We start from the raw sequence: 24,761 nt of genomic DNA on the forward strand, positions 1-24,761 counted from the left end.
AGTGGAAGCAGGGGTTTATGTATCAGCCAAGGGGAATCTCTGAGATGATGGGGGCTTAAGACCAGGCAGAGAGGAGATTCATGTGGGGAGAGGCCAGTGGCTCCCAATACGTAGAGATGGTGGTTAATGTGGGAAGGGGAATGAGAAGTCTATGACAAGGGACGGGACTCCATGTTGCACAGTTGGCCAGTAGTCCTGTATTAGGTGGAGATGGGGGTCCTTGCAACCAAGTTGGGTGGTCCAGATGGGATAGGAATAGGGGTTGGTGTTGCAAAGGTGGGGATACCGTGTACTATGCAAGTGTTCGGTCCATGTTGCAGAGTTGTGAGGTGGCACGCAGTGGGACAGAGGTCTGTGTCATGAGAGCTGGGAGTCAGTCCAGTGAGGGGGACAGGGGTCTAGAAAACAAGGTTTGGTGGCGCCTCTCTGCGGCAGAGATGGGATTGGGGGGGATCAAGTGAGGCCGGGAGAGAAGTCCATGTGCACCGCTGACAGGGTCATCAAGGCGGGGCTGGGAGAGTCCTGGTATCCTGGGGGTCCCACGGGTCATTCCGGCTTTCCGGGATGGTGAGGGGGCTCGGCGGCGGCTACCGGGCGCCCCCTGGCGGATCCGATCCCGCCGCCGCCGCTCCCACAATGCTTGCGTAGCCCGGCTTCGGGCTTCAGCAGCAGCGGCGGCTCCAAAATGGCGCAGACTATCTTCGAGGCCCTGGAGGGTGAGCGGCGGCGGGGCCGGGGGAGGCGGCTGTTCCGCGTTGTGCCCCCTCCCGCCGCGAACCCGCCGCGCCGGGCCCAGGGCGCGTGGCGGCCGCGGGGCGGAGGGCATCGGGACCGGAACAGCCGCGGAGCGGGAGGGGCAGGGACGGGAACAGCCGCGGGAGCCGAGGCCCGGCGCGGGTGGGGGACCGAGGGGCCTGAACAGCCGCGGAATTGAGGCTCAGTGGGGCGGGAGGGGGGGGGCGTCTCGGGAATGGAACAGCCGCGGGAGCCGAGGCCCAGCGGAGTGGGGGGCCACGGGACAAGAACAGCGGGAGAGGGAAGGCCGGGGGGGGGGGGGTGGGCACCGAGACCGGAACAGCCTGGGAGGGCTGGAGCCGCGGGGAGGGGCGGCCCGGACCGGAACAGCTGCAGCCCCAGGTCCCGGGCGAGCTGGGCGCGGGGAGCAGTGTCCTGGAGGGAACAGCCGGGGGTGGGGTGCAACCAGGCCTGGAACTGTGTGGGGTGAGCTAGGCTGCCCCGTGGATGCGAGGCTTGGGAAGGGCTGCACCCAGTGGGAACATGGGGATTTTCCAGGCAAGAATACTGGAGTGCGTGACTAACACCCTTCTCCGGGGGATCTTCCCCACCCAGGGATCTAATCTGGGTCGCAGAGATTGTGGGCAGATTCTTTACCGACTGAGCCATTAGGGAAGCACCTGAAGAACTTGCGTTGAGCACCAACTGTGTGCTTTGTGCTTTGGCATAGTGTCTCTAATTCGGGCCAGAAAAGGATTGGTGCCACCCGAAAGCAGCAAACATTGGGTGCCTACTTTGTGTACCTTTCTGGGGTGCAGGGTCTTAAAAACCCACATCAAGAAAGGATGGATGCCAACGGTGTGGTTGGCCGGGTTACTGAGTTCCCAGACCCAAACCAGCAAACACTGGGCACCTGCTGGTTATCCTGTGCTCTGTCAGATCCTAGCATGTGAATGACCCTCAGGCTCTGGGAATTGTGAGCTTTGGAGCCAGGCAAAGGCAGAGGTCTCAGACCATAAAGAATCCGCTTGCAAGGCGGGAGACCTGGGTTCACTCCCTAGGCTGGGAAGATCCCCTGGAGGAAAACATGGCAACACATTCTGGTATTCTTGCTTGGAAACTCCCCATGGACAGAGGAGCCTTGGCGGGCTACAGTCCATGGGGTCGCAAAAAATCAGACAGGACTGAGCAACTCCACACAGCACAAAGGTAAAGGACCTCCATGTGCACTTGCTGGGAGCTGGAAAGGAAGTCTTGCGGAACTCAGAGCCGGGCACAGAGTTGATGCAGGGGCGATACAGATCCAAGAATGCTCTTAGAGGAATGGGATGAGCACACACGTAATCAGAGTGCAAACTGAAAGTAGGCTGGACTCGTGGTGTGTGGCTGAGGCTTTGAGTCCTACAACTCCTCAGGAAGTCTCAGTCGCGTGTCTTTTAACTTTTGGAGGATCAGAATTCTTTCCCCGAAACCTCCCTAAAAGTTAAGTTTTAGGAATACTCATTGGTGAGGGACCCAGAAATTATATAATTATAGAAAAGATAATCAGTAAAAGAGGACAACCTCAGCTGACCTTCAGTGCTGTGATGGGAGGACCAAGTCAGTGGATGAGAGGCCAGTAGGATGAGGTGAGGTCTACTTCCTCTTTAGGTTCAGGGACTCCCTCAGTGTTTGAATTTTCACTATAAGAATGTGTATATTTTTGTGTGTGTTTTTAAAAAAACAATTTTGCTTTTGGCTTTGTTATTTATTACTTTACCTTTGCGCTGGGTCTTTGTTGCTGCACAGGCTTTCTCCCGTTGCAGCAAGCAGGGGCCACTCTAGCTGTGGTGCACATGCTTCTCATTGCCGTGGCTTCTCTTGTTGCAGAGCACAGGCTCTAGAGTGTTCAGGCTTCAGGAGTTGCAGCTCTAGGGCTCAGTAGCATGTCCCCTGCATTGGCAGGTGGATTTTAACCACTGGACCACCAGGGAAGTCCTGTTTGTGTGTGTGTACTGAGTAATAAAGAAAATAAAGGAAAAATCAGTTCCTTGGACTGTGTGATTATGCTGGGGTTGGAGAAGGGGAGCAGAACTGTGGGGATCCAGAAGTGACCCAGGCAGTGGGAGCTGCAAGTCCAAAACGCCTTGGGGTAAGAGAGGTCTGGGGTTCACAGGTTCATGTGAGCAGCTGGAGATGATGCTTCTGAACTTTATCTTGGCGTCAGTATGGAGCTAAGAAGGAGTTTTCAGCAGGGGGGCTGCACAAGCTAATGTATGTTTTATAAAGTTCACCCTGGCTGCCCTGAGAACAGACAGAAGGGGCCAGAGTGGCAGCAGGGAGCTGAGACCACGGCAGCCGTCCTGCTGAGAACTAATGGTGGCCTGGGCCCCGAGGACAGCTGGGGGATGGAGAGAAAGTGGATCTGAGAGATCTTTGGGAGACAGACTAGGCTAGACTTCCTGAAGGGCTAGAAATCAAGGTGGGAAGGGAAATAGGTTAAGGAAAGAATCAGGGGTTGTCCCAGGGGCTTTGACAGGGTGGGCGGTGGTACCCTATTCTTACTGATGAGGATTACTAGGAGAGGAACAGACTTAGGGGTGAGGAACCACACATTTAGTTTGAGTTTTAGATTTGTTATTCTTCAGTTGCTAAGTTGTGTCGGACTCTTTGCAACCCCATGGACTGCAGCATACCAGGCTTCCATCTCTTTCAGTATCTTCTGAAGTTTGTTTAAACTCATGTCCATTAAGTCAGTAATGCCATCCAACCAGCTCATCCTCTGCCCTCTTCCTCTCCTGCCCTCAATCTTTCCCAGCATCAGGGTCTTTTCTAATGAGTCAGCTCTTCGCACCAAGTGGCCATAGTATTGGAACTTCAGCTTCAGCATCAGTCCTTCCAATGAATATTCAGGGTTGATTTCCTTTAAGATGGACTCATTTGATCTCCTCGTTGTCCAAGGGAATCTGAAGAGTCTTCTCCAGCACGGTAGTTCGAAAGCATGAGTTATAGAGGCATAGGTAGGCAGCATTTTTATCAAGCACTTTATTTTTTTAGGGCACTTTTAGGTTTACACAGTTGAGAGGAAGATGCAGAGACTTCTTTGATCTTACACATTCATAACTTCCCCTTTAATCAACATAACTCACCAGAGTGGTACAGTTGTTACCAAGAGTGAACCTGCACTGATACATCGTAAGCACTCAAAGTCCATCATTTATCTTTTTTTAAAAAAATTATTTATTTTTGGTTCTGCTGGGTCTTCATTGCTGCACGTGGGCTTTCTCTAGTTGCGGCGAGTGGGGGCTGCTCTTCGTTGTGGTGTACAGGCTTCTTATCGTGTTGGCTTCTCTTGTTGCCAGCACAGGCTCTAGGCTCTCAGGCTTCAGTAGTTGTGGGTCATGGCCTCTAGAGCTCCGGCTCAGTAGTTGTGGCCCACAGGCTTGATTTCCCCTTGGCTTGTGGGATCTTCCCGGACCAGGGATTAAACCCATGTCTCCTACATTGGCAGAGTCTTACCCACTGGACCACCAGGGAAGTTCCCATCATTTATCTTGAGTTTCACTCTTCGTGTTGTACATTCTACTGCACAACTGTATAATGACATATCTACCATTGTTCTATTAGCATATAGAATATTTTCACTGCACTAAAAATTCTCTGTATTCTGCCTGTTCATCAGTCCCCCCACCACCGCAACCACTGATCTTTTTATTGTCTCCACAGTTTTGACAGGCAGTATTTTTCATTTAATTTTTTAAATTTTGGCTACACGGATCTTCATTGCAATGTGTGGGCTCCTCTAGTTGCCGCCTGTGGGATGTTAGTTCCCCAACCAGGGATTGAACCCACATCCCCTGCATTGGAAGAGGGATTCTTAACCTCTGGTCCACCAGAGACATCCCAGGCAGTACTTTTTTAAATTAAACTTTTTATTTTGAAATCTTTTTGTTTCTGTAGCTTCACATGCAGATGTAGAAATAATACCGGAGATTCTGTTTATCCTTTACTTGGTTTCCCCCAATGTAACATCCTGTAAAGCTATCCTATAATATTACAACCAGTGGCTCTACAGAACCATCCTTTCACTGCAAGATGTTGCTCTTTTTGTAGCCACATCCACCTCTTCCCCTGCTCCCCATCCCCCACGTCTGGCACCCTGATCTGTTGTTCTCTGTTCTCCATTTCTTTCTTTTTTAAATTGGGGGAAAATTGCTTTACAATGTTGCGTTGGTTTCTGCCCTGTGACAACACAAATCAGCCATGATTATACATATATCTCCGTTTCTAAAATACTATCATTTCAAGAGTGTCATGTCATTAAAATCATAAAGTATATAACCTCTGAGAATGGCTTTTTTCACACATTGTAATTCCCTGGGATTCACCCAAGTTGTGTCTTATATCAATAGTTTGGCCCTTTTTACTGAGCGAGGCTCTGTGGTGTGGATGAACTGCAGTTGGTTTAACTATTCACCCCCTGAAGGACATCTGACTTGTTTCCAGTTTTTTACTGTTATGAATAAAACCGCTATAAACGTTCAAGTACAGGTTTGCACACAAATGCTGATGTGCAATTTCGCATCATGATCGAAGATTTGATTCCCCAAAATGGTTTGACACTCAAGATAATAGGGAGAACTAGATGAGGGTGAGTGAGGATTCTCAGGGAGAGTGGAAGAGTGAGAGGCGAGAGAGAGCCAGACAGAAGGAACCCTTCAAAACAGAAATATGTAGGAGACAGACAGGAGAAGAAAGTGAAGGAGGCAGGGAAGTAGCAAGTGGAAAGATGGGCGAAGACCCAGGAAGCTGGCGCCCTGGAGCCTTGGAAGAGGGTGTTTCAAGAAGGAATGTCTAGTGCTGCCGGCTGCTCTTTGGTGATTCTGGTGGACTGTTGGGGGCTTAAGCCCCGCCTGGAGTGGGTGGAGGAGGATTGCAAAGTGGCCAGAGAAGATGGAGGGTGTAGACAACTCTCAGTGGATGCTTGATGTTGAAGGGAAGAGAGATGAGAACATGGGTTCGATGGAGTCTGTCTAGAGAGACCTGAATGTGTGTAGCCGCTGATGAGAAGGAGAGGTTGTGGGCACAGTGTGAGAGGGGCCAGCTGGTGGAGAGTGGCTTCTGCAGGAGCCGGAGAGGATGGAGAGAAGGCTGGCCTCAGGAGGTGCACAGCCCGTACCGTCACAGGGAGAAGTATGGATTCAGTCTGACCGCAGGATCAAATGGTTTTCAGTGAGGGGCTGGGGTAGGTGTCCAGGTCAGAGCTGAGAGGTTGACTGTGAGGATGGAGAGAAAGAGGCAGCCCTCTGGGTTATTTGGGAGGGAGGTAGTATGCCTTGGGGGCCACTTAGGTGTGAGGGGGCCTGTCCTCCAGCTTGTGACTTGGCTGGACAGCGTACTACTGAGAATCGCAACAGTGACAGCTGATTGGAAAACGTAAGTGTAGTCAACTTCTCAAGAACTGCCCCCAACCCCTGACCCAAACCCAGATTGCGCTGTTTATTGAGGACCTGAAAAAATAAGCACACATTAGAAAACAGGAGAAGCCCAAGTACAAACAGACTTGTGGCATTGTGGGGTGTGGTTGGGGAAGACTCAGTAACATGATTTCCAGAGGGGTTATTGCCCTTTGGATTAGATTCATCCATGAGTAAGAGAGAAGCCCAACCTAGCACTGGCTTAAACAGGCTAGAAGTTTATTTCTCTCGTGTGGGAGTCCAGAAAAAGGCCCCCTACAGCTGCGACAGTGGCCGTGTTCTACCAGTCCCCAGAGGCCCAGGATCTAGCCAGTTTTTTGCCCTGCAATGGCTAGGGCCTGGCCCTTGTCCTCATGATCTGGGATGGCGGCTGGACTTCCCACCATCATCTTCTTGTTCTAGGAAGCAGGATGGAGGATCAGACAAAGAAGGAGGTCTCCTACCAGGTCGTTTTTAAGAAAACTTCCCCAAAACTCCTATTGGCCAGAACTTAGACATTCTCCAGCTGCAAGAGTGGCTGGGAAATGTAATCTTTCTTTTGGGGCCATGTTTCTAGCCCCAAATATTGGGTTCTGTTATAGTAGAAGCAGGAGAGAATGCATATCAGGGCATGGCCAACCACTTTTGCCATCGGAGCCTTGCAGCGGGTCTGGCTTTTAGGGGTGAAATCACAGCAGGATGCTGGGTTCACCTTCCAAAAAGACTGCTTTTCTTTCTTCAGGAATGGACAATCAGACTGTCTTGGCCGTCCAGTCATTGTTGGATGGCCAAGGAGCAGTTCCTGATCCAACTGGCCAGAGTGTCAGTGCACCCCCTGCTATCCAGCCACTGGGTAAGTATCTGCTCAGGTTCATCAGTGGGAAGGGTAAGGGGCTTCCTGTGGAAAACAGGTGGGGCTGATGGGGGGTGTGGGAGTGAACTGCCCACTGTGGTCCCCAGGTTGTCCTCCGATGTCTGAACCCTCTCCCTTTCCTCCCAGCCTGGATCTTCAGGCTCAGACCTTTCTCTGCTTAGCTCTGAGGCCACTGGTCCTCAATCCCTTAGTAAGTGTGGGGATCATGACAGAGAATGACTAGGAGCCCTGATGTTTGTGCCTTTGACCCAAAGTAGTTCCTCAGCCTCCTCACTATGACACTAAACATGAGTCTCTCCAATTTACAACTCAGGCTCTTGAGACAAGAAGAGGGCTTTTGTTAGAGCCCTGTATGAGTCTGTGTGTTCATCTATTCATGCTACAAAGATTTTTGAGTACTTGGGAACCATGCTGGGGAAAGAGAGAGATGCACCTAGTTTGAATCCATGCTCCTGAAGTTTGGCTCTGTGACCAAAATGAGTTAACCTCTCTGAGCCTCAGTTTCCACGTATGTACAATGAGGATGGTAGTCCACCTCATAGTAATCTTGTGAGGGTACTTGGGATTTGGTTTTAGCTGTTGTAAATAAGAAATGCAAGTTTCTTGTAATTTGTGCACGATTAACGTTTCTCTGTGGTATGAAGTCCCAGTGACTCAGACCCCTTCTTCTGTATGGCTCTGCTGCTCTCAGCATGGGATCCAAGATGGCTGCTCCAACCTCCCACTTTCATTTCCACACTCCAGCCAATAGGAAGGGAGGAAAGAAGGAAGTGGAAGTCACACCCCTTCCTTTTAAGAGAAAATTGTAGGGACAGAATACTTCTTCTCTTATCCTATTGGTCGGAGTTTAGTCACATGATATGTCTAGCTGCAAAGAAGTCTAGGAAATAAGTTCTTTAACTAGATGGCCATGTTTCTCACTAAAATTTATATTGTTTAAGAAGGAAGAGTGAATACTGAAAATTTTGGCACAGTACATAGCCTGTAGTGGGCCTTCTGTTATGGGTGGTGTTAACTGTAGCTAATCTTTCATTTAGTTTTGCATGCATTCAACAGACATCCACTGAAGTCTTCCTATGTGCCCAGAAAATATTGTAGTTATGGTGGTAAATAAGACATATTTCCTTCCCTTGCAAAATATGGTGGTGATGGGGAAAATGTGATGAGAGGTTTGCTCAGAGGAAGGAACTGTGAACATTGCTTTAGGAGGGCTGCCTGGAGGAGGTGACATCTAGGCTGAGCCTTGCAGAATGAGTCATTCTGGGAGAGGCAGCTTGGCAGGGGGAGCAGGGGATACAGAGGCACCCAGGAGTGTGATCATGCAGCCCATTTGGGGACTGGTGAATAAATAAATTCAGGCAGGATAAGGATTCTGACTGTCTCAACCTTGAAGCGAAGCCACCTTACTATTTCCTGATTTCTCATTTTTTTGATACCTGTGTGAACCTGGCTGGATATTCCTGAAGGTGCTGATGTGATTTGAAAGCTCATGGGAAGCACAGAGTTGATGCTTGACCCTCAAGCACTGAGTGATGGAATGCCGTTAGTTTGCCTTTCTCATGGTCCAGCCATGGGCCTCCCATTTATCACTGACGCCCTCTCCTTTTTTGTTGCTTTTTTCCGTTATTTCTCTCCTTCTGCTACTCTGCGGGTGTGATCCTTAGATGATGAGGATGTCTTTCTCTGCGGGAAGTGTAAGAAGCAGTTCAACTCGCTTCCAGCGTTTATGACCCACAAGAGGGAACAGTGCCAAGGGAGTGCCCTGCCCCTGGCCACAGTCTCACTGGCCACCAACAGCATCTACACACCTTCGGCAGCACCCTCAGCCATCCAGCAGGCCCCGCCTCCTCCCAATCGCCAGGTATTCATTCATTCGTTTCGTTCATTCAGCTTTCAAGTCTTTTTTGAGCACCCACTGTGTGTCATGCTCTTTGTGGGCACCAGGGGTACAGGAGTGGACAGAGAGACCAGGTCACTGCTGCCGTGGCAAAAGGTAAGATAGACACCACCCAAAACACATGTGGAGATGGACTTCTCCCAGGACAAGTGCAGAGGGGGGATACCAGGACAGGGCTGGGAGGTTTTTCCCTTTTGTCTGTGATGCTCAATGGGATGAGCTCTGAGAAAAGGTGACATTTGTGCAGAGACCTTGGGAGGTGAGAAATAGTCATGCAGCATCTTGGGGAAAGAGTGTTCTGGGGGCAGATCAGCAAGTGCAAAAGCCCTGAGGCGGGAGTGTGCTGGATTTATTCCAGGAACAGCAAGGAGGTGAGAGGGGCTGGAGCTGAGTGAGTGAGGAGGAGGGTAAGAAGTGATATGGTCAAAGAGGCAAGAGGGAGACCCTGGCAAATCGTGTGGCTTTTACTCTGCATGAGATCCGAGCCATGGGAGGGTTTTGAGCAGGAGAGGGATATAGTCTGATTTACGGAGAAGGAAATGGCAACCCAGTTCAGTATTCTTGCCTGGAGAATCCCATGGACAGAGGAACCTGGCAGACTACAGTCCATGGGGTCACAAGGAGTCGGACACGACTGAGCGACTGACAACAAGAGCAACAAATACTTCAGTTAGATCACTGCAGCTGCTGTAGAGACCAGATTTTTTTTGTTGTTCGGGAAATAACTTTTTATTTTATATTGGAGTCCAGTTGATTAACAACATTGTGTTACTTTCAATACAGCAAAGTGATTCAGTTTTACATATACATTTATCTATTCTTTTTCAAATTCTTTCCCCATTTAGGCTGTTACGTAGTACTGAGCAGAGTTCCCTGTGCTATAGGATAGGTCCTTTTTGGTTATCCATTTTAAATATAGCAGTGTGTACATGTCAATCCCAAACTCCTTAACTGTCCCCAACCCTTACCCCAACAGATTTTGATGAGAGTCAAGAGAAAAGTCCAGAGACCCATTGGGAGACTACTGTATAAATCCAGCAGTGGGCGGTGGTGGGTGGCTTGACCAGGATAGTAGCAGTGGAGTGGAGAGAAGGGATGAGACTTTAGAAATATTTTGAAAGTGGAACTGGCCGAGGCAGTGGCTGGATTGGATGTAGGGTGTGAGATTAAGAGGAGGCAAGTGTGCCCAGAGTTGGAGTTGCCATTAACTGAAGTGGGGAGAACGTGGAGGAGATTTGGAGTTCAGCTGCTCATGTTGAATTTGAGATGCCCACTGGACCTTTAAGTAGAGGCGATGAAAATGCAGACAGATAGACAAATCTAGAGGTCAGGTAACCACACTGGGGGTATCTGGAGAAGCTTCCAGAGTCCTCAGTCAGGAACACAGTTCTAGAGCAAAGACACCATGGATGGGAGCTCAGAGGGGGTAAAGAATCCCCATAAAGGAGGCTGGGCTTGTCCCAGGATGCCAGGTCATGGGGTTAGATTTCCCTTTAACTTCCTCTTATCTCTTTCTCCTCTAAAATGAGGGGTCTCCAACTTCCGGGATCTAATGCCTGATGATCTGATTAATAATAATAGAAATAAAGTGCACAATAAATTTAAGGCTCTTGAATCATCCGAAACCACCCCCCTGCTCCGTACCTAGTCTGTGGAAAAATTGTCTTCCATGAAACTGGTCCCTAGTGCCAAAAAGGTTGGGGACTGCTGCTCTAAAACATTAATCTTTCCCCCGTGGTTGTATACACATAATTCTTGCCATCAGGATAAACACTCTCACCCCTAGATCCCTAGGACAGTGTGCACTGAAACTTTTCAAGTTACCACAGATGCTTTCTAACACAGAACATAGTCGTTTTTCTCACTTCTTGATTATGAGTTTCATTTAGTAGATGTTCCTTCTTTCCTGACTCCCTTTCTATTTTCAATAGAAGAGAGGGAAATTCTTCCAGTCCTGGGCAAGGAGAAAACCTTTGCACACAATCAATTGGTTAGGGGCAAACCCAAATCCCTCTGCCTAAGTGAGCTGGATGGACATGGAAATGATTTCCCTTTTTTTTTTTTTGTCTCAGGCTAATGCATATAGCATTGTAAAAATATGTGTCACTGTCTTTCCTGGCGGTGACATGGGGTGCGTCCCTAACCTGCCCAGGCTGTCCTTGCTTGGTTGAGGGCAAGGACTTCTGTTGGAATTGGGGACTCATTTGCTGCTGTCCCCAGGGGTCCTATAGACAGGTGACTTAAGAAGACGCCAGAAAAGAATGGCAACAAATAAACACAACACCCTTTGCATTTACAACGGGAAAGTCACTGCATGTTTGACACCCTCTTGTAAGGTCTGCCATTCATCTTTGCTGTTAGCCTGAGAGCGTATTAATATATTTTCACATACTTACTGAAGTACCCACAGGAGTTACATAGTAGTATTGTTTGGATTTTTAAAGATGAAAATATATAATGTACCTATTATTATAAAATTTAATTTTCCATGTAGTACCTCTTACTTGCCTTCTGTAGTATTCTATCCATGACTATATTACATGTTTTTAAATCTAGCCTCCTATTGATGGACATCAAGGTTATTTCCAATTTTTCACTATTAGAAAAAAGGCTGTGCAGGGTACTCTTTTTTGTGTGGACTCCTTGTGGACAGGTATGAATGTTTCTCTAGGACAGAGGTCAGGAAAGATTGTTGCTGGATCATAGGTTATAGACGTTGCAGGGAGGTGTAATTTATTCTCCTCGTTTGATAGATGAGGAAATGCAGATTGAGAGAGGTGGTGTGACTTTCCCAGGGTCATGTGACAGGGAGCAGTAGCAGAGGTGGAGATGGAATCTAGGTCTGTGGGACTCCAGACCCAGATCTTTTCTACCATGCCGTCTGCTTCCTTCCAGAACGTCAGACATGTTCTTTCCGTGTCTCTCTCACTGTCCAGATCTCCACGTACATCACAGTGCCCCCGTCCCCGCTGATCCAGACCCTGGTGCAGGGGAACATCTTGGTAAGCGATGACGTGCTCATGTCCGCCATGTCAGCCTTCACGTCCCTGGACCAGCCCATGCCCCAAGGCCCCCAGCCTGTGCAGGTAAGGAGGTGGCCAGTTTCTCACAGGATCTTGATTTTTGGTCAGCAGGTTGATTCCTGCAGATTCAGACTCTCATAGAAAGAAAGGGGCTTGACCCCAGCTCTTCTTCAAGCTAAGGAGGACTGTCTGCTCTCCCTTGGCCAGCCCTTCTGTGGATGGGGAAGCTGATGTGTTCAGCTGGGACCCACAGCCTGACTTTGGGGTTTCATAGCCATAGTCCAGTTCTTTTGACTCGTACTTTTATTCTTTTTTTTAAAAATTACTATATTTTTAAAAATTTTGTCTGTGTTGGGTCTTCATTGTTGTGCGCACAGGCTTTTCTCCAGTTTGGGAGATTGGGGGCTACTCTTTAGTCGCTGTGTACAGGCTTCTCATTGCAGTGTCTTCTCTTGCTGAAGAGCACAGGCTCTAGGGTGAGCAGGTTTCAGTAGATGTGGCTCGAGGACTCAGTAGTCAAGGCTCCTGGGCTCTAGAGCACAGGCTCAATAATTGGGGCACATGGGTTTAGTTGCTAAGCGGTATGTAAGATCTCCCTGGATAAGGGATCAAACCCGTGTCCCCTGCGTTAGCAGGTGGATTCTTTACCACTGAGCTACTAGGGAAGCCCTTCTATTTTTATTCTTTGTGGAAGTGTTCCATGTCCATTAGAAAAACACTAGAAAGTACACAAAAGAAAAGTTTTTTTTTTTTTAAGTTTATTCTTAATATCGAAAGAGACAGGGCAACCGACTGAATTTGCAATTCTTGGTTGGATTCTAGATAAGGTGTGGGGGTTTGCAGTGAGGGAAGCCTTAAAGGCCTTACTGGGACACTTAGGGAGATTAGAATATGGAGGAATTTGAATATTTTAGATAATAGTATTATATCTGTTCAATTTCCTGTGTGTGTTCATCAAATTGTTACATAGGAGGATGTCCTTGTTCTTAGGAGATGCATCTGAGTAGTTTTAAGGAATCAAGTGTCATGATGTTTGTAGCTAACTTTCAGGGGGCTTAACAGAACACAGGAATATATGTGTGTATATGTACACACACATGTGTACTGCAGATGCGGCAAGATGGTAACAACTGGTGACTTAAATGAGGTAGAAAGAGCATTCATTGTATTCTGTTTGCAGCCTTTCTGTAGGTTTGAAATTCTACAGAATAAAAATTGGAAAGTCAAACAAGCACTCTTACTCCCTCCACTGAGAGAAAACACTACCAAAATTTTGGTGTCTGGATTTCCTGACCTTCGAATGCAAATAGAGATAGAAATAGCTTTTTATATAAATATGTTTAAAATATACCCATCTATATAAATGGATTTATATGCACTGTTCTGGAACTTGCTTTTCTTACTTTGTTTGTGTACTCAGTTGTATCTGACTCTTTGTGATCCCATGGACTGTAGCCCACCAGGCGCCTCTGTCCATGGAATTTTTCCAGGCAAGAATACTGGAGCCGGTCGCCACTTTCTACTCCAGGAGGTCTTCCTGGCCCAGTGATTGAACCTGAGTCTCTTCTATCTCTTGCGTTAGCAGGCGGATTCTTTACCACTGCACCACCTGGGAAGCCCTTTCTTACTTTGCTTTTTGTTTAACATCATTTTCTATCTATGCCTACAACCCTGCATCAGTATTTACTGAGGTGTTCCTCGGAACAGTGGCTCCCTGGGATTTTCCAGTAGAAAAAGGATCATTGGTCCAAGCAGCCTGAGGTGGAAGCATTGCACTTCTTCCCTTGCTGTGTCCCTGGGTTTTTCCTTCAGTAAATACTTCAGAAATACTTTTGATTTTGTCAACCCTGATTTTTCCTCCGACATATTTGACCATGGAACCCAAGGAACAGCAATTAAGAGAAGCACCCTTTATTGAATACTGATCAGCACCATCACTGTAACAGCCACAAAGGATTCTGTTCCATTCCAGGTGGGTGGACCATCCTGTCTTTAGCCAAACTTCCAGTGGGAGGACATGTAGTCGTTGCCAGTTTTTGCTATTATAAAAATGACAAGTAACATCTGTGTATGGTTATCTTTGCCTACCTGGTTGATTTTTTTTGTAGAATCAATTGCTAGAAGTCAGTGGCTGTGTTTCAAGGATCCACAGCCACCCACACATTTCGTGACTCTCTAGAAAGACTCCCAGGACTCAGGATGCTTGTGCTCTTGGCTGGTTTAATGTAGAAGGATACATAGCAGGACCAGCAAGGAAGAAAGACCCAGCAACTGGAGTCTGCAGGAAATCAGCATTCTTCCAAGTCTCCAGCTTTCTTTGCCTCAGGAAAGTGGGGAGAGGCTGCTCGGGGGCATACGGCATCCTCCAGCTGTCAAGAGTGCCCAGAGTTTCTGCCAGGAAAGAACACCTCTGACTCTAAGGCCAGGGCTTCTGTTGAGGATGTCATGTAGGCTTCCAGCCACAGAGCACAATTCCAGATACCCAGGTGGGAAGGAGCTGTTCACCATAAATCACATTGTTGTGCAAACTGTCTAGGTAGTTGGACACTAGGGCCAGTGCCCCAGGTGGGCAGAACAGCCTTAGCAACATAGGGAACCTGCAGGACTTCCCTACAGTCCAGTGAGTAAGACTCCGAACTTCCAAGACAGGGAGCGTGGGTTTAATCCCTGGTCCACATGACGCACAGTGCAGCAAAACAAACAAACAAACAAAAAACCGGGGAACCTTCTACAAGGCAGGTTCTCAGATGCCAGTTCAGAGCCAGACCTACAAGCAAGCCCTTCTAAAGACAGCAACATTAGGCCCGCTCTATGAACTCATTTCTGTACTAGCTGGGCCATTTTTGCTGACTTTCATAGAGAAAAAAGACAGCAATACCAGACTGATGGCTCCTTGGAATTCTCCCATGATTTGGTTTCCATGCCTGCTCTCTGCCTTTTCCTCTCTTCTTCCCACATGGCTGGCTAAGGCAAGTGTCCTTCCCTGCTGATAAATCAGATAGCTGGTATCAGGAGGCTGTGACAATTTAATTTTCTCTTGTGATTTCAGAGTAACCTGAATATGCATCCTGCACCAAACTACCTGGCCCAGCCTCCACCTCCTCCTCCGCCCCCTCCACCGCTGCCTCCGCCCCCACCCCCTCAACCCCCACCACCCCCACCCCAGAGCCTGGGCCCCGCTGGGCGTCCCAACCCTGGCGGGAATGGCGTCGTGGAGGTGTACAACGCCACAGCACCCCTCACCGGGAGTGGAACGGTAGAGATCCAAGCACTGGGAATGCAGCCCTACCCACCCCTGGAGGTGAGCAGACGCTGGGGCTCAGGGTGAAGAGGGGAAAGCTGGTCATAGTCGTCACGGATAACCTGAGCCTTTTCTGATGCCAGAGATACTGTGGGGACAAAACCAGCTCAAGCTATCATACGTGTAAAAGTAAAAAGCACCCCATGAGAAGGTGGAATGAAGCAGGGGTTGTAGCAGAAATACAAGCTGCCCTCAGGGAGCTCAGGACAGTCAAGAAAATACCTGCCTTTGGGGAAAGGATTCCAAAATTATATATGTGAGTGTCTCATATGTTTTAGCAAGCTAGGTGTATCAGTTAGCTATGGCTGTGTAAGAAATACAGTATATGGGGAAAGGTGTTTATTGTTCTCACGTCTATGGTGGTCAGCTTGGCAACTGCTGATCTTGGCCGGGTGCTCCCACACGTCTGGAGGTTGGCTGACTGGCTGCTGCTCTAGAGTGGCCTGCTGCTGCTGCTAAGTCACTTCAGTCGTGTCTGACTCTGCGCAACCCCATAGACGGCAGCCCACCAGGCTCCCACATCCCTGGGATTCTCCAGGCAAGAACACTGGAGTGGGTTGCCATTTCCTTCTCCAATGCATGAAAGTGAAAAGTGAAAGTGAAGTCGCTCAGTCGTGTCCAACTCTCAGCGACCTCATGGACTACAGCCTACCAGGTTCCTCCATCCATGGGATTTTCCAGGCAAGAGTACTGGAGTGAAGTGCCATTGCCTTCTCCACTAGAGTGGCCTAGGGTGGAATAATCAGGTGGGGTGACCCAGCTCTCCTCCATGCATCTTTCCTTCTCAAGCAGGTTCCCCAGGCATAGTCTCACCACAGTGGTGGACGTGCAGTAATGCAAGCAGAAATGCTCAAGACTTCTTGAGGCTTAGGCTTGTAAGTGACACAGTGTCACTTCTGCTGGTGAAAGCAGGTCACAAGGTCAGCTTAGGTTGAAGGAGTACGGAAATAGATGCCACCTCTCAATGGGAAAAACTGCAGGTCACACTGGAAAGGGCCTGGGTACCAGAAGAAGTAAAGAGTCGAGGCCATTCAGTCAGTGTACAGGATACCTTGCTTCATTGCACTTTGCAGGTGTTGTGTTTTTTGTCGAGCAAGTCTACCAGTTCCCTTTGTGTCTCTGTGTCAAAATTTTGGTAATCTTTACAACATTTCAGCCTTTTTCATTGTTATTGTATTTGTCATGATGATCTGTGATTTTTGATGTTATTACTATTACTTGCTGAAGGCTCAGATGTGGTGGGCATTTTTTTGGCAATAAAGTCAAAAAAATTTTCTTTAATTAAGATACATACATTTTTTTAGGATGTAATGCTATTGCATACTTAACAGATTACAAGATAGAGTAAACATAACCTTTTTTTGTAAACAACTTTTTTTCATAAACATAACTTTTTTATGCACTGGAAAATAAAAAAAAAAACCTTGTGTGACTTGCTTTATTGTGATATTCACTTTATTGCAGTGGTCTATAACTGAACCCACAATATCTTCAAGGTGTGCCTGTGTCATATATACTATATTAATTCCCAGCTGAAGAGTTTCGAACTATAAGCAGTGTACTCTCAAGGCACTGAGACTTCAGAACCATGCCACGCTCAAGTGCTAGGGGGCATGGTTATGACAGAAGGAGCCTGCCTGCACCTGAGGTCACATTATCTCAGACTCACTCTAGAATCCAGTCGTACAGACATTCTGTTAGGTAGTCTCTCTGAAAAGAGAACTAGACTGGAGGAAAATTCCACCACCAGCCCTGTAATGTTATACCCTGCAGGAGGATTTTCCCTACCCTGGGAGAATAAAGCAAGGACTTGGCTGAATTTTTAAAAAATTAATATATGTGAATGTATGGCTGAGTCCCTTTGCTGTTCACCTGAAACCCTCACAACATTGTTTGTTGATCAGCTATACCCAAATACAAAATAAAAAGTTAAGAATCTAATTGAGTCACCAATTGATCAGTAAAAATGACTTGTAAATTTTGTATTTAAATATTTAAATAAATATTATTTTAAAATTTAAAAATAATTTAGCTAATGAGATGCTGCAAGGGTGACGGTGGCCTCATAGACAGAGGGGCCAGCATAGGGATAGCTGCTGTTACTGATTTTTCATGTAGACAAAAAGTGCTCTCTGAAAACAGCCTAAATCGTCTTTGATTTTGCATCCTTGGCACCTAGCAGAGACCTGGCCTGTGGGACACCCACAGTTGGTATCTGAAACACGGTGCTTTGACCTCAGTTTCAGAGAAGAGACTCTAGAATGGGAACTCCACTTGTAGAGCTGTGAGGATAATGAGAACTAACCCAGTGGCAGTCATATCATTGCTCAGGAATGACCTGGATGGTGGATGAATTCATTCACTGTGACAAATATTGAGTGCTGTATTGGTCAGGAAAATTGAAACCACTCTAGGTATTTCTTTTTTTTTTTTTTTTTTTCACTCTAGGTATTTCTAACAGAGGGATTTCATACAGGAAGTTAAATCTGTAGGGCTGATGGAAGGGCTGGAGGAGTAAAAGGCAGGGTTGGCAAGAACCACTCGTTTTCAGGGTCACTGTTGTGGCTTGGCCCTTGTAACCAGGACACTGTACTTGGTGAGAAAACTGTAGGATTCTGTTGCTGAGGTTTCAGCTGCCCTGCCGTCCTCGGGGCTGGTAATCAGGAGGGGAATGTAGGGTTCAGCTTGCCACTCCAAAACTCATGACTGCTAACCTGCCTGTCTCCCAGCATGGCTGCCAAGGAGAACAGTTTCTACCTCCCTTCCGCCTTCAAATCTCATGCAGATGCTTCTCATGGGCAGAACTTAATTTGTGTTCAGAACTGTGCTGGCAGGAGTACTTGAGAATGTGGTTTCAAGCTTGCCACCTCTGCATTTCAGGGGAGAGCACAGGTGGGTGTAGGAAGTGCCAGGGGCCAACAGGCAAGACCTGGCAGAAGCACCTAGTGGTGCTGTATTAGATGCCTGAGACCTCCAAAATTGAATTCATTCATTCAGCAAGTGTTTATTGAGTGCCTGGGAATAGAGGAAGAAACAAAAGCAGAGCAGAAGTCCCTGCCTGCATGAAACTAGGCAGATAATAGGGTAAGTAAGTAAAATGCATATTTTATTAGATAATGATGCATCTAAGGAGGAAAATGAAACAGAGGAGAGGAAGTGGAATTTTGGGTAGAGCAGCCCAGGAAGACCAATGAATGATAAGTAGATGAAGGAATAAGTGAATTCTTTACAATACCCAGTGTCATGATGTGAGCTTAGTGGTCACTGAATTTGGGTGGCTCAGAATTCCTTTGGTAATTTCTCATGGCTTCAGTGTCGATTCCTAGTCAAGGGATGCCTGCTGGTGTGGCATCAGGCAGAGTTGGTTAAGAAGTGGAGTTGCTGGTGAGGGCATAGACCCTTCTGACTTCCTAGTTCTCCTGTGCAAGAAGTCTACTACTAACAACAATAATAATGGCTGTCACAACAGCTGATGTTGATTGGGTACTTACTACTTGCCAGGCCCTCTTCTAAGCTCTATCCTCATACGGGGTTGCTATAATTAGCAACCCATTTTACAGATGCAGAAACTGAAACAAGTTAAAAGACTTGCCCAAGGTCACTTAAATGATAAGTGGCAGAATCAGGATTTGAACCCAAGCAGCTGGCTCCAAAGCTGCATCTGGCCTGCTGGCTTCATGCAGTTCTATTCAAAGGGGTCTTGGGAGTGACTGGGGGGACTGAGTGAGGTGGAGGAGTTAGGGTGGTGATGTAGCTGTGGTGGCTGAGATCAGCCAGGGCCACAGTGAAGGTCCCACTACCTGGGGCAGCTCTTCCCCTCCCTTCCCAGGGCACTCTCCCTGACTCTGCTGTCCTTGTAGGTGCCAAACCAGTGTGTGGAGGCTCCAGTATACCCCACACCCCAGGTGTACAGTCCTGGCAAACAAGGATTCAAACCAAAAGGACCAAACCCTGCTGCCCCTATGACCAGCGCCACCGGGGGCACAGTGGCCAGCTTTGACTCCCCACCATCACTGAAGACCCGACGGACCAAAGGTCCCAGTGGACTCCCAGAAGGTGGGCACACAGCCCGTCGTGGCATCTCTCCTCAGCATGGATGTACCTGTCCACAGGCTGCTTAGTTCCAGTCTTCCGTTTTGTGAGAGTTAGGATTAAGTTTGGTTGCATGTAGTGGAAAATCCAGAATAGGAATGACTCCAAAATGGTAGAATTTTGTTGTTCTGTGCAAAACAAGTCCAGAGACAGGCAATCTGGAGTTTGTATGCCTATGTAATCACCAGGCACCCACATTTCTTCTATTTTTCTGCTCCATCATTCCTAAAACATGACTTTTGTTCTTAGGTGCCTCATTGTGTAAGATGGCTGCTGAAGCTCCAGTCATCAAATTTCATATTCCAAGCATCTGGAAGAAAGATAAAAGAAGCATCTCCCAGCTCCCAGAAGTTCTAAGCATGATGCTTTTGCTTACATTTCATTACATTTCACATGACCATATCTATCTCCAAAGGAAGCTGGGAAATGTCTCTTTTAGCCAGGAACATTGATGCTCCCATTACGTAGGGGATTTGTGAAGAAAGAAAAAGGGAAGAGTGGGTATTAGGCAGGCAAGCAGCGATGTCTGCCACCCTGTTAGAGATGCTAAGTATATGGTTGGGGACAATGTCAGAAAGTAGTGGTAGTAGGGAAAGGCAGAAGAATTGCGAGTTTTCAGGGGCTTCCAGCCCCTTCCTTCCTTTCGCAAATGTGTTGAGCATCTGTGTGCCAGGCTTGGTGTCAGAACTGGAAATCTAGCATCTTGGGTCATGATTTCCTTACCCTTAATTACTCACAGTTTAATGGGAGAGACAGGGAATAAATAAATATTTATGGGTCACTCTAGAAAGGAGATTAACAGAGTACTGTGATTGAGAATACTGGATAGAGACTGGAAAATGCTGCTGCCTATCTGTCTGGGGATGAGAAGGAAATGGTCTCGTGACTGTCTGAGGGACAAGCATTTTAGGCAAGGAGGACAGCAGGTGCAAAGGCCCTGAGGTGGGACCATGTTTGAGGTCTTTCGAGGTTAGCCAGGAGACCACTGCAACTAGATCATAAGAATAATAGGGATGGTAGGAAGTAGAGGATGCAGAGCCCCATAGGCCACAGCAGAGAGGGTGGATTTTATCCTCCGGCAGAAGGGAGTCTTTGAGGGATTTGCCCTGCTTTCCCAGCCAGAGCATGTCCTGGAATTTCTTTTCCCAGGCCCTGCGAGAGACTGACCTGTGCTTCTTCCCCAGCAGGCCCATGGATGTAGACCTCCTAGGATCTGGGCTGTCTGGCCCTGGGTCTAGGGCTGGAAGTTGCCATTGGTGCCTACAGTTGTGTCGCCAGCCTCACCGTCCCCTTCTTTGTCTTTTTCTGTGTGTGTGTCTTTTTTAATTTTTCATCAGCTGCAGGGAAGCCAAAGGCTCAGAAACTCAAGTGCTCATATTGTGACAAGTCATTCACCAAAAACTTTGACCTGCAGCAGCACATCCGAAGGTAACTGGGCGTGGTGGGGCAGGTGGCCCCTGGGCAGCCCTGGTGGGGAGGTGGGATGGGGAGTCCACAGTGGAAGCAGTGCTCCTTTCCCCTCCCCCTTCGCCTGGTGGTGACCAAGGCCCCAACTGGTCTGTCATGGTTCCTCTGTCCAGCTCAGGATGATTTTGCCCTTTGCTTCCTCAGTGGGAAGGATCTGTGGAGCCTGCCTGCCCTGATGAGGAAGGTCCAAGGTGGGAATGGAGGAGGCGGAGTTGACTTGAATGGCTAGGGGGAGGGCTTTATTGGTGGGAGGCGTGCCTCAGCGCTCACTTCTGTAGAAAGGCCTGACCTCGGGGTTAGTGATGCTCTATGAACGTGCCTCTGCAAGTTCTCTGCTCGCTCAGTACTAACCATGACACCCCTTGTCCCAAGAACATGCAAGGAGCCCCTCTGGGCCTCAGGTTTTCCATTGTGAAGTGGAGGGGTGGTCTCGTTCGATGTTTCTCATAGAGTGGAACACTGGGACATAAGATGATTTTAGGTGGTTTGTAAATATGGCTATTGAAGATTTCTGAAAGATAGAGTGAGAAAATTTTTTTCAATTTCTTTCAGTCAGAGGAGAAAGCCTCAATTAGGTGTGGTCTGTCTTTAACACCTCGCACAGTTTTGCTCATCTTTTATTACAGAGAGAGAGGGGGGAAGGGAGGGAGAGATAGTGCCCAAGATTCCAGCCATGGCAGGCAATAGCTTCTCTGTAGACCAGGGTCTTCCAGCCTATTGAGATTCTCTGTGGGGGCTGCCCTGTGCCTAGAAGAATGTTCAGCAGTATCCCTGACCTCTAACCACTAGATGCCAATAGCCCCTCCTCACTCCTCAGCTGTGACATCCCAAAATGTCTCCAAACATTTCCAGATGTCCCAGGAGGGAAAATCGATCTCTGTTGAAAACCACTGGTCTACAACCAGTGCTTGTCAGTAGAACTTTCTGCAAAGATGGGGAGACCCCAATAGGCGCTGTCCACAGGGCAGTGGACATATGGCTGTTGAGTACTCGAAATGTGACTGGTATGACTGAGAAACTGCATTTTGGTAACTTGATTTATTTTTGGCCGTGCTGGGTTTTGTTGCTGCGCAGGTGCACTGGCTTCTCCTTGCAGTGGTTTCTCTTGTTGCAGAGCACAGGCTCTCTAGGGTACCCGGGGTTCGGTAGTTGCAGCTCCCGAGCTCTAGAGCGCAGGCTCAATAGCTGTGGCACCCAGGCTTGGTTGTTCCGCAGCATGTGGGATCCTCCTAGATCGGGGATCAAACCCGTGTCTCTTGCACTGGCGGGCAGTTCTTTACTACTGAGCCACCAGGAAAGCCTGAGAAACTGAGTTTTTAACTTGATTTTATTTTAATGAATTTAAATTTAAATAGTCCCACGTGGTTTATGTCTGCCATAAGGATGATGCATCTATAGATCTTAATAAGATTGTTTTATGAATAATTGTGTTTTTTGTTACTTGTGTTTACGACAAGCAGTTTTGCATATATAATAACAACAGGAAGCTTCATTTTTAATTATTTTCAGTTCTTAAAAAGTGCATTGATTTGAAGGAAAGTTTTAAATAGTTATACAAGTGCTGTGCTGTGACGGCTAGGACATTTTCTCCTTCAAGTAACAGAAAATTCTCCACTTAAACAATTGTTGTTGTTCAGTCTCTCAGTTGTGTCGAACTCTTTGTAACCCCATGGACTGCAGAACGCCAGGCTTTCCTGTCCTTCACCATCTCCCAGAGTTTGCTCAAACTCATGTTCACTGAGTTAATGATGCCATCCAACCATCTCATCTTCTATCGTCCCCTTCTCCTCCTGCTGTCAGTCTTTCCCAGCATCAGGGTCTTTTCGCATCAGGTGGCCAAAGTATTGGAGATTCAGCTTCAGCATCAGTCCTTCCAATGAATATTCAGAGTTGATTTCCTTTAGGATTGACTGGTTTGGTCTCCTTGCTGTCCAAGGAACTCTCAAGAGTCTTTTCTAGCACCACAGTTCGAAAGCATCAATTCTTTGAAACTGTTTTATCTCACAGCTTGAGATGGCCACAGAGAAGGTCTGCTCCAGGGCTGGTTGATTCAGCCACTCAGTCTTGTCACCAGAAGCCCGGGGTGTGTCTGTGCTTGCCTGCCTCAGTAAGAGGGCTTGTCCTCACGGTCTCAGGATGGTGGCCCACAGCCTCCAGATGCTCTGCCTGGGCCTTCCTGGTGGTTCTGAGCTCCTGAACTGAGGTCACAGTCCCTACACGCGGGTGCTGACAAGCCTTGTTTTCCGCAGCCACACTGGTGAGAAGCCCTTCCAGTGCATTGCATGTGGCCGTGCCTTTGCCCAGAAGTCTAACGTCAAGAAACACATGCAAACCCACAAGGTGTGGCCCCCAGGACGCAGCGGTGGCACCGTCTCTCGCAACTCTGTGACGGTGCAGGTCATGGCTCTGAACCCCAGCAGGCAGGAGGACGAGGATAACACAGGTGGGTAGAGGTGACCACTGTACTGGGCAGCGTCTGGCTGGAGCCTCCCTGTGCAGCCCTGGGGATGAGCAGAGCTGGCCACAGGCAGCTCATGGAGGGGGTGTTCTGTGCAAGCAACATATGCCCACTTTTCTCTGGCCTGCCAGTGGGAACTGGCCCTACTGTGTTGAGCTATTCTGTGCGTGCCTTCTGAACTCTTGTGAGCTCTGGAGAAGAACCCATTTCTTTCAAAACTCTTGTAGTGCCTAGCACCTAGTGTTCAACCATTGAGCAAACATTTATGGAGGCTTACTGTGTGCCAGAGTTCTTCCCAGGTGGCTCAATGGTAAAGAATCTGCCTGCCAAGCAGGGGACTCAGGTTCGATCCCTGAGTTGGGAAGATCCCCTGGAGAAGGAAATGGCAACCCACTCCAGTATTCTTGCCTGAGAAATCCCATGAACAGAGGAGCCTGGTGGGCTACAGTCTGTGGGATCACAGAGAGTTGGATACGTCTTAGCGACTAAACCAGCACGACCACCGTGTGCCAGGCCCCTGGGCCTACAAACCTGAGGTCAGAGGCCCCTGTCCTCGGGGAGAGTGAGGGAGGAACAGCTAAACACATGATTGTACAAGGAGCTGGGAGGCATCGTGAGTTCAGCTGGGGTTGGCAGTCAGGGTCGTTAACAACCGCAGAGCGGTCTAGCGTGTCTGAAGGGAAGGCCTGCAAGGGGAGACTCGATGCAGGGGCTCTTCATCCATCAGAATGTCAGTGTTCAGTAGTTTGGCCCCTGGAATGGCTGTGTCCCTGTGCCCCAGCTGAGCGTGAGTGCAGGGCCTCGGTACCACGTCCCACACTGAGCCCATGGTTGGTGGCGGATGAATACAGCACAGCACGGGGAGGTGTCCTAGGCATCTTTCCCGGGTGGCGTGGCCCTCTGCCCTGACCCTTCCTCTGTCTTTCTCAGTGACTTTCCTCCCTGGCTTTCTCCACAGGGTTGGGCCAGACCCTGTCTAGTGCCCCGCAGCCCCAGGCCTTGCCCACAGCCGGCGAGGGGGAGGGGGACAAGCTGGAGGCCAAGCAGGTGGTCCTCATCGATAGCTCCTACCTGTGCCAGTTCTGCCCCAGCAAGTTCAGTACCTACTTCCAGCTCAAGTCCCACATGACCCAGCACAAGAATGAGCAGGTAGGTGAGGGGGCGGGAGCCGGGGTGGGGCACAACCACCCAAGTCATGAGCCTTGGCTGATGCTGGGGTCTTGAACACGGCCTAGAAGGGGACAGGAGTGGGCCTCGGTTGCTCTGAGCGGCCATGTGACCATGATGGGCTAAGCTTCCCCCTCTGTCCTCCCTGGGTGGTGCCAGCTTTTTGGGCCATTACGGTGCTTGCCTGAGGGAGGAAGTCCACCTCTCAAGGGTCATATAATGAAGGAATCAGACACAGGAAGAATTCTTGCCACTTTGAGAAGATCTAGTATGTAAAAACCCGCCTATGGGGATTTGAGACTGCAGCCTATT

General features: G+C 48.4%; 1 protein-coding gene and 1 non-coding gene across 5 annotated transcripts in view; both read left to right on the top strand.

Annotated features, from left to right (window-relative positions):
• Positions 1-613: 613 nt before the first annotated feature.
• ZNF341 (zinc finger protein 341) overlaps positions 614-24,761 on the top strand; it is a 40,049-nt gene continuing 15,901 nt past the window's right edge. Inside the window, exons 1-9 of one of the 4 annotated variants that reach the window (XM_019972278.2) lie at positions 614-716; positions 6,913-7,023; positions 8,709-8,905; positions 11,878-12,027; positions 15,014-15,265; positions 19,126-19,321; positions 20,695-20,785; positions 23,074-23,267; positions 24,241-24,431. In XM_019972278.2, the coding sequence (XP_019827837.2) occupies positions 686-716; positions 6,913-7,023; positions 8,709-8,905; positions 11,878-12,027; positions 15,014-15,265; positions 19,126-19,321; positions 20,695-20,785; positions 23,074-23,267; positions 24,241-24,431 (1,413 nt within the window). In that variant the 5' untranslated portion in view covers positions 614-685. Of the gene's footprint in view, positions 717-1,211; positions 6,151-6,912; positions 7,024-8,708; positions 8,906-11,877; positions 12,028-12,102; positions 13,937-15,013; positions 15,266-19,125; positions 19,322-20,694; positions 20,786-23,073; positions 23,268-24,240; positions 24,432-24,761 lie in introns of those variants that run through there. The other 3 variants (XM_070801519.1, XM_070801521.1, XM_070801520.1) reach the window with 3 other exon arrangements.
• TRNAG-GCC (transfer RNA glycine (anticodon GCC)) lies at positions 23,576-23,646 on the top strand. The gene has a single exon. It is a non-coding gene; the product is annotated as a tRNA-Gly (tRNA).

Source organism: Bos indicus, chromosome 13 (genome assembly GCF_029378745.1).
Source record: "Bos indicus isolate NIAB-ARS_2022 breed Sahiwal x Tharparkar chromosome 13, NIAB-ARS_B.indTharparkar_mat_pri_1.0, whole genome shotgun sequence".
NCBI lineage: Eukaryota > Metazoa > Chordata > Mammalia > Artiodactyla > Bovidae > Bos > Bos indicus.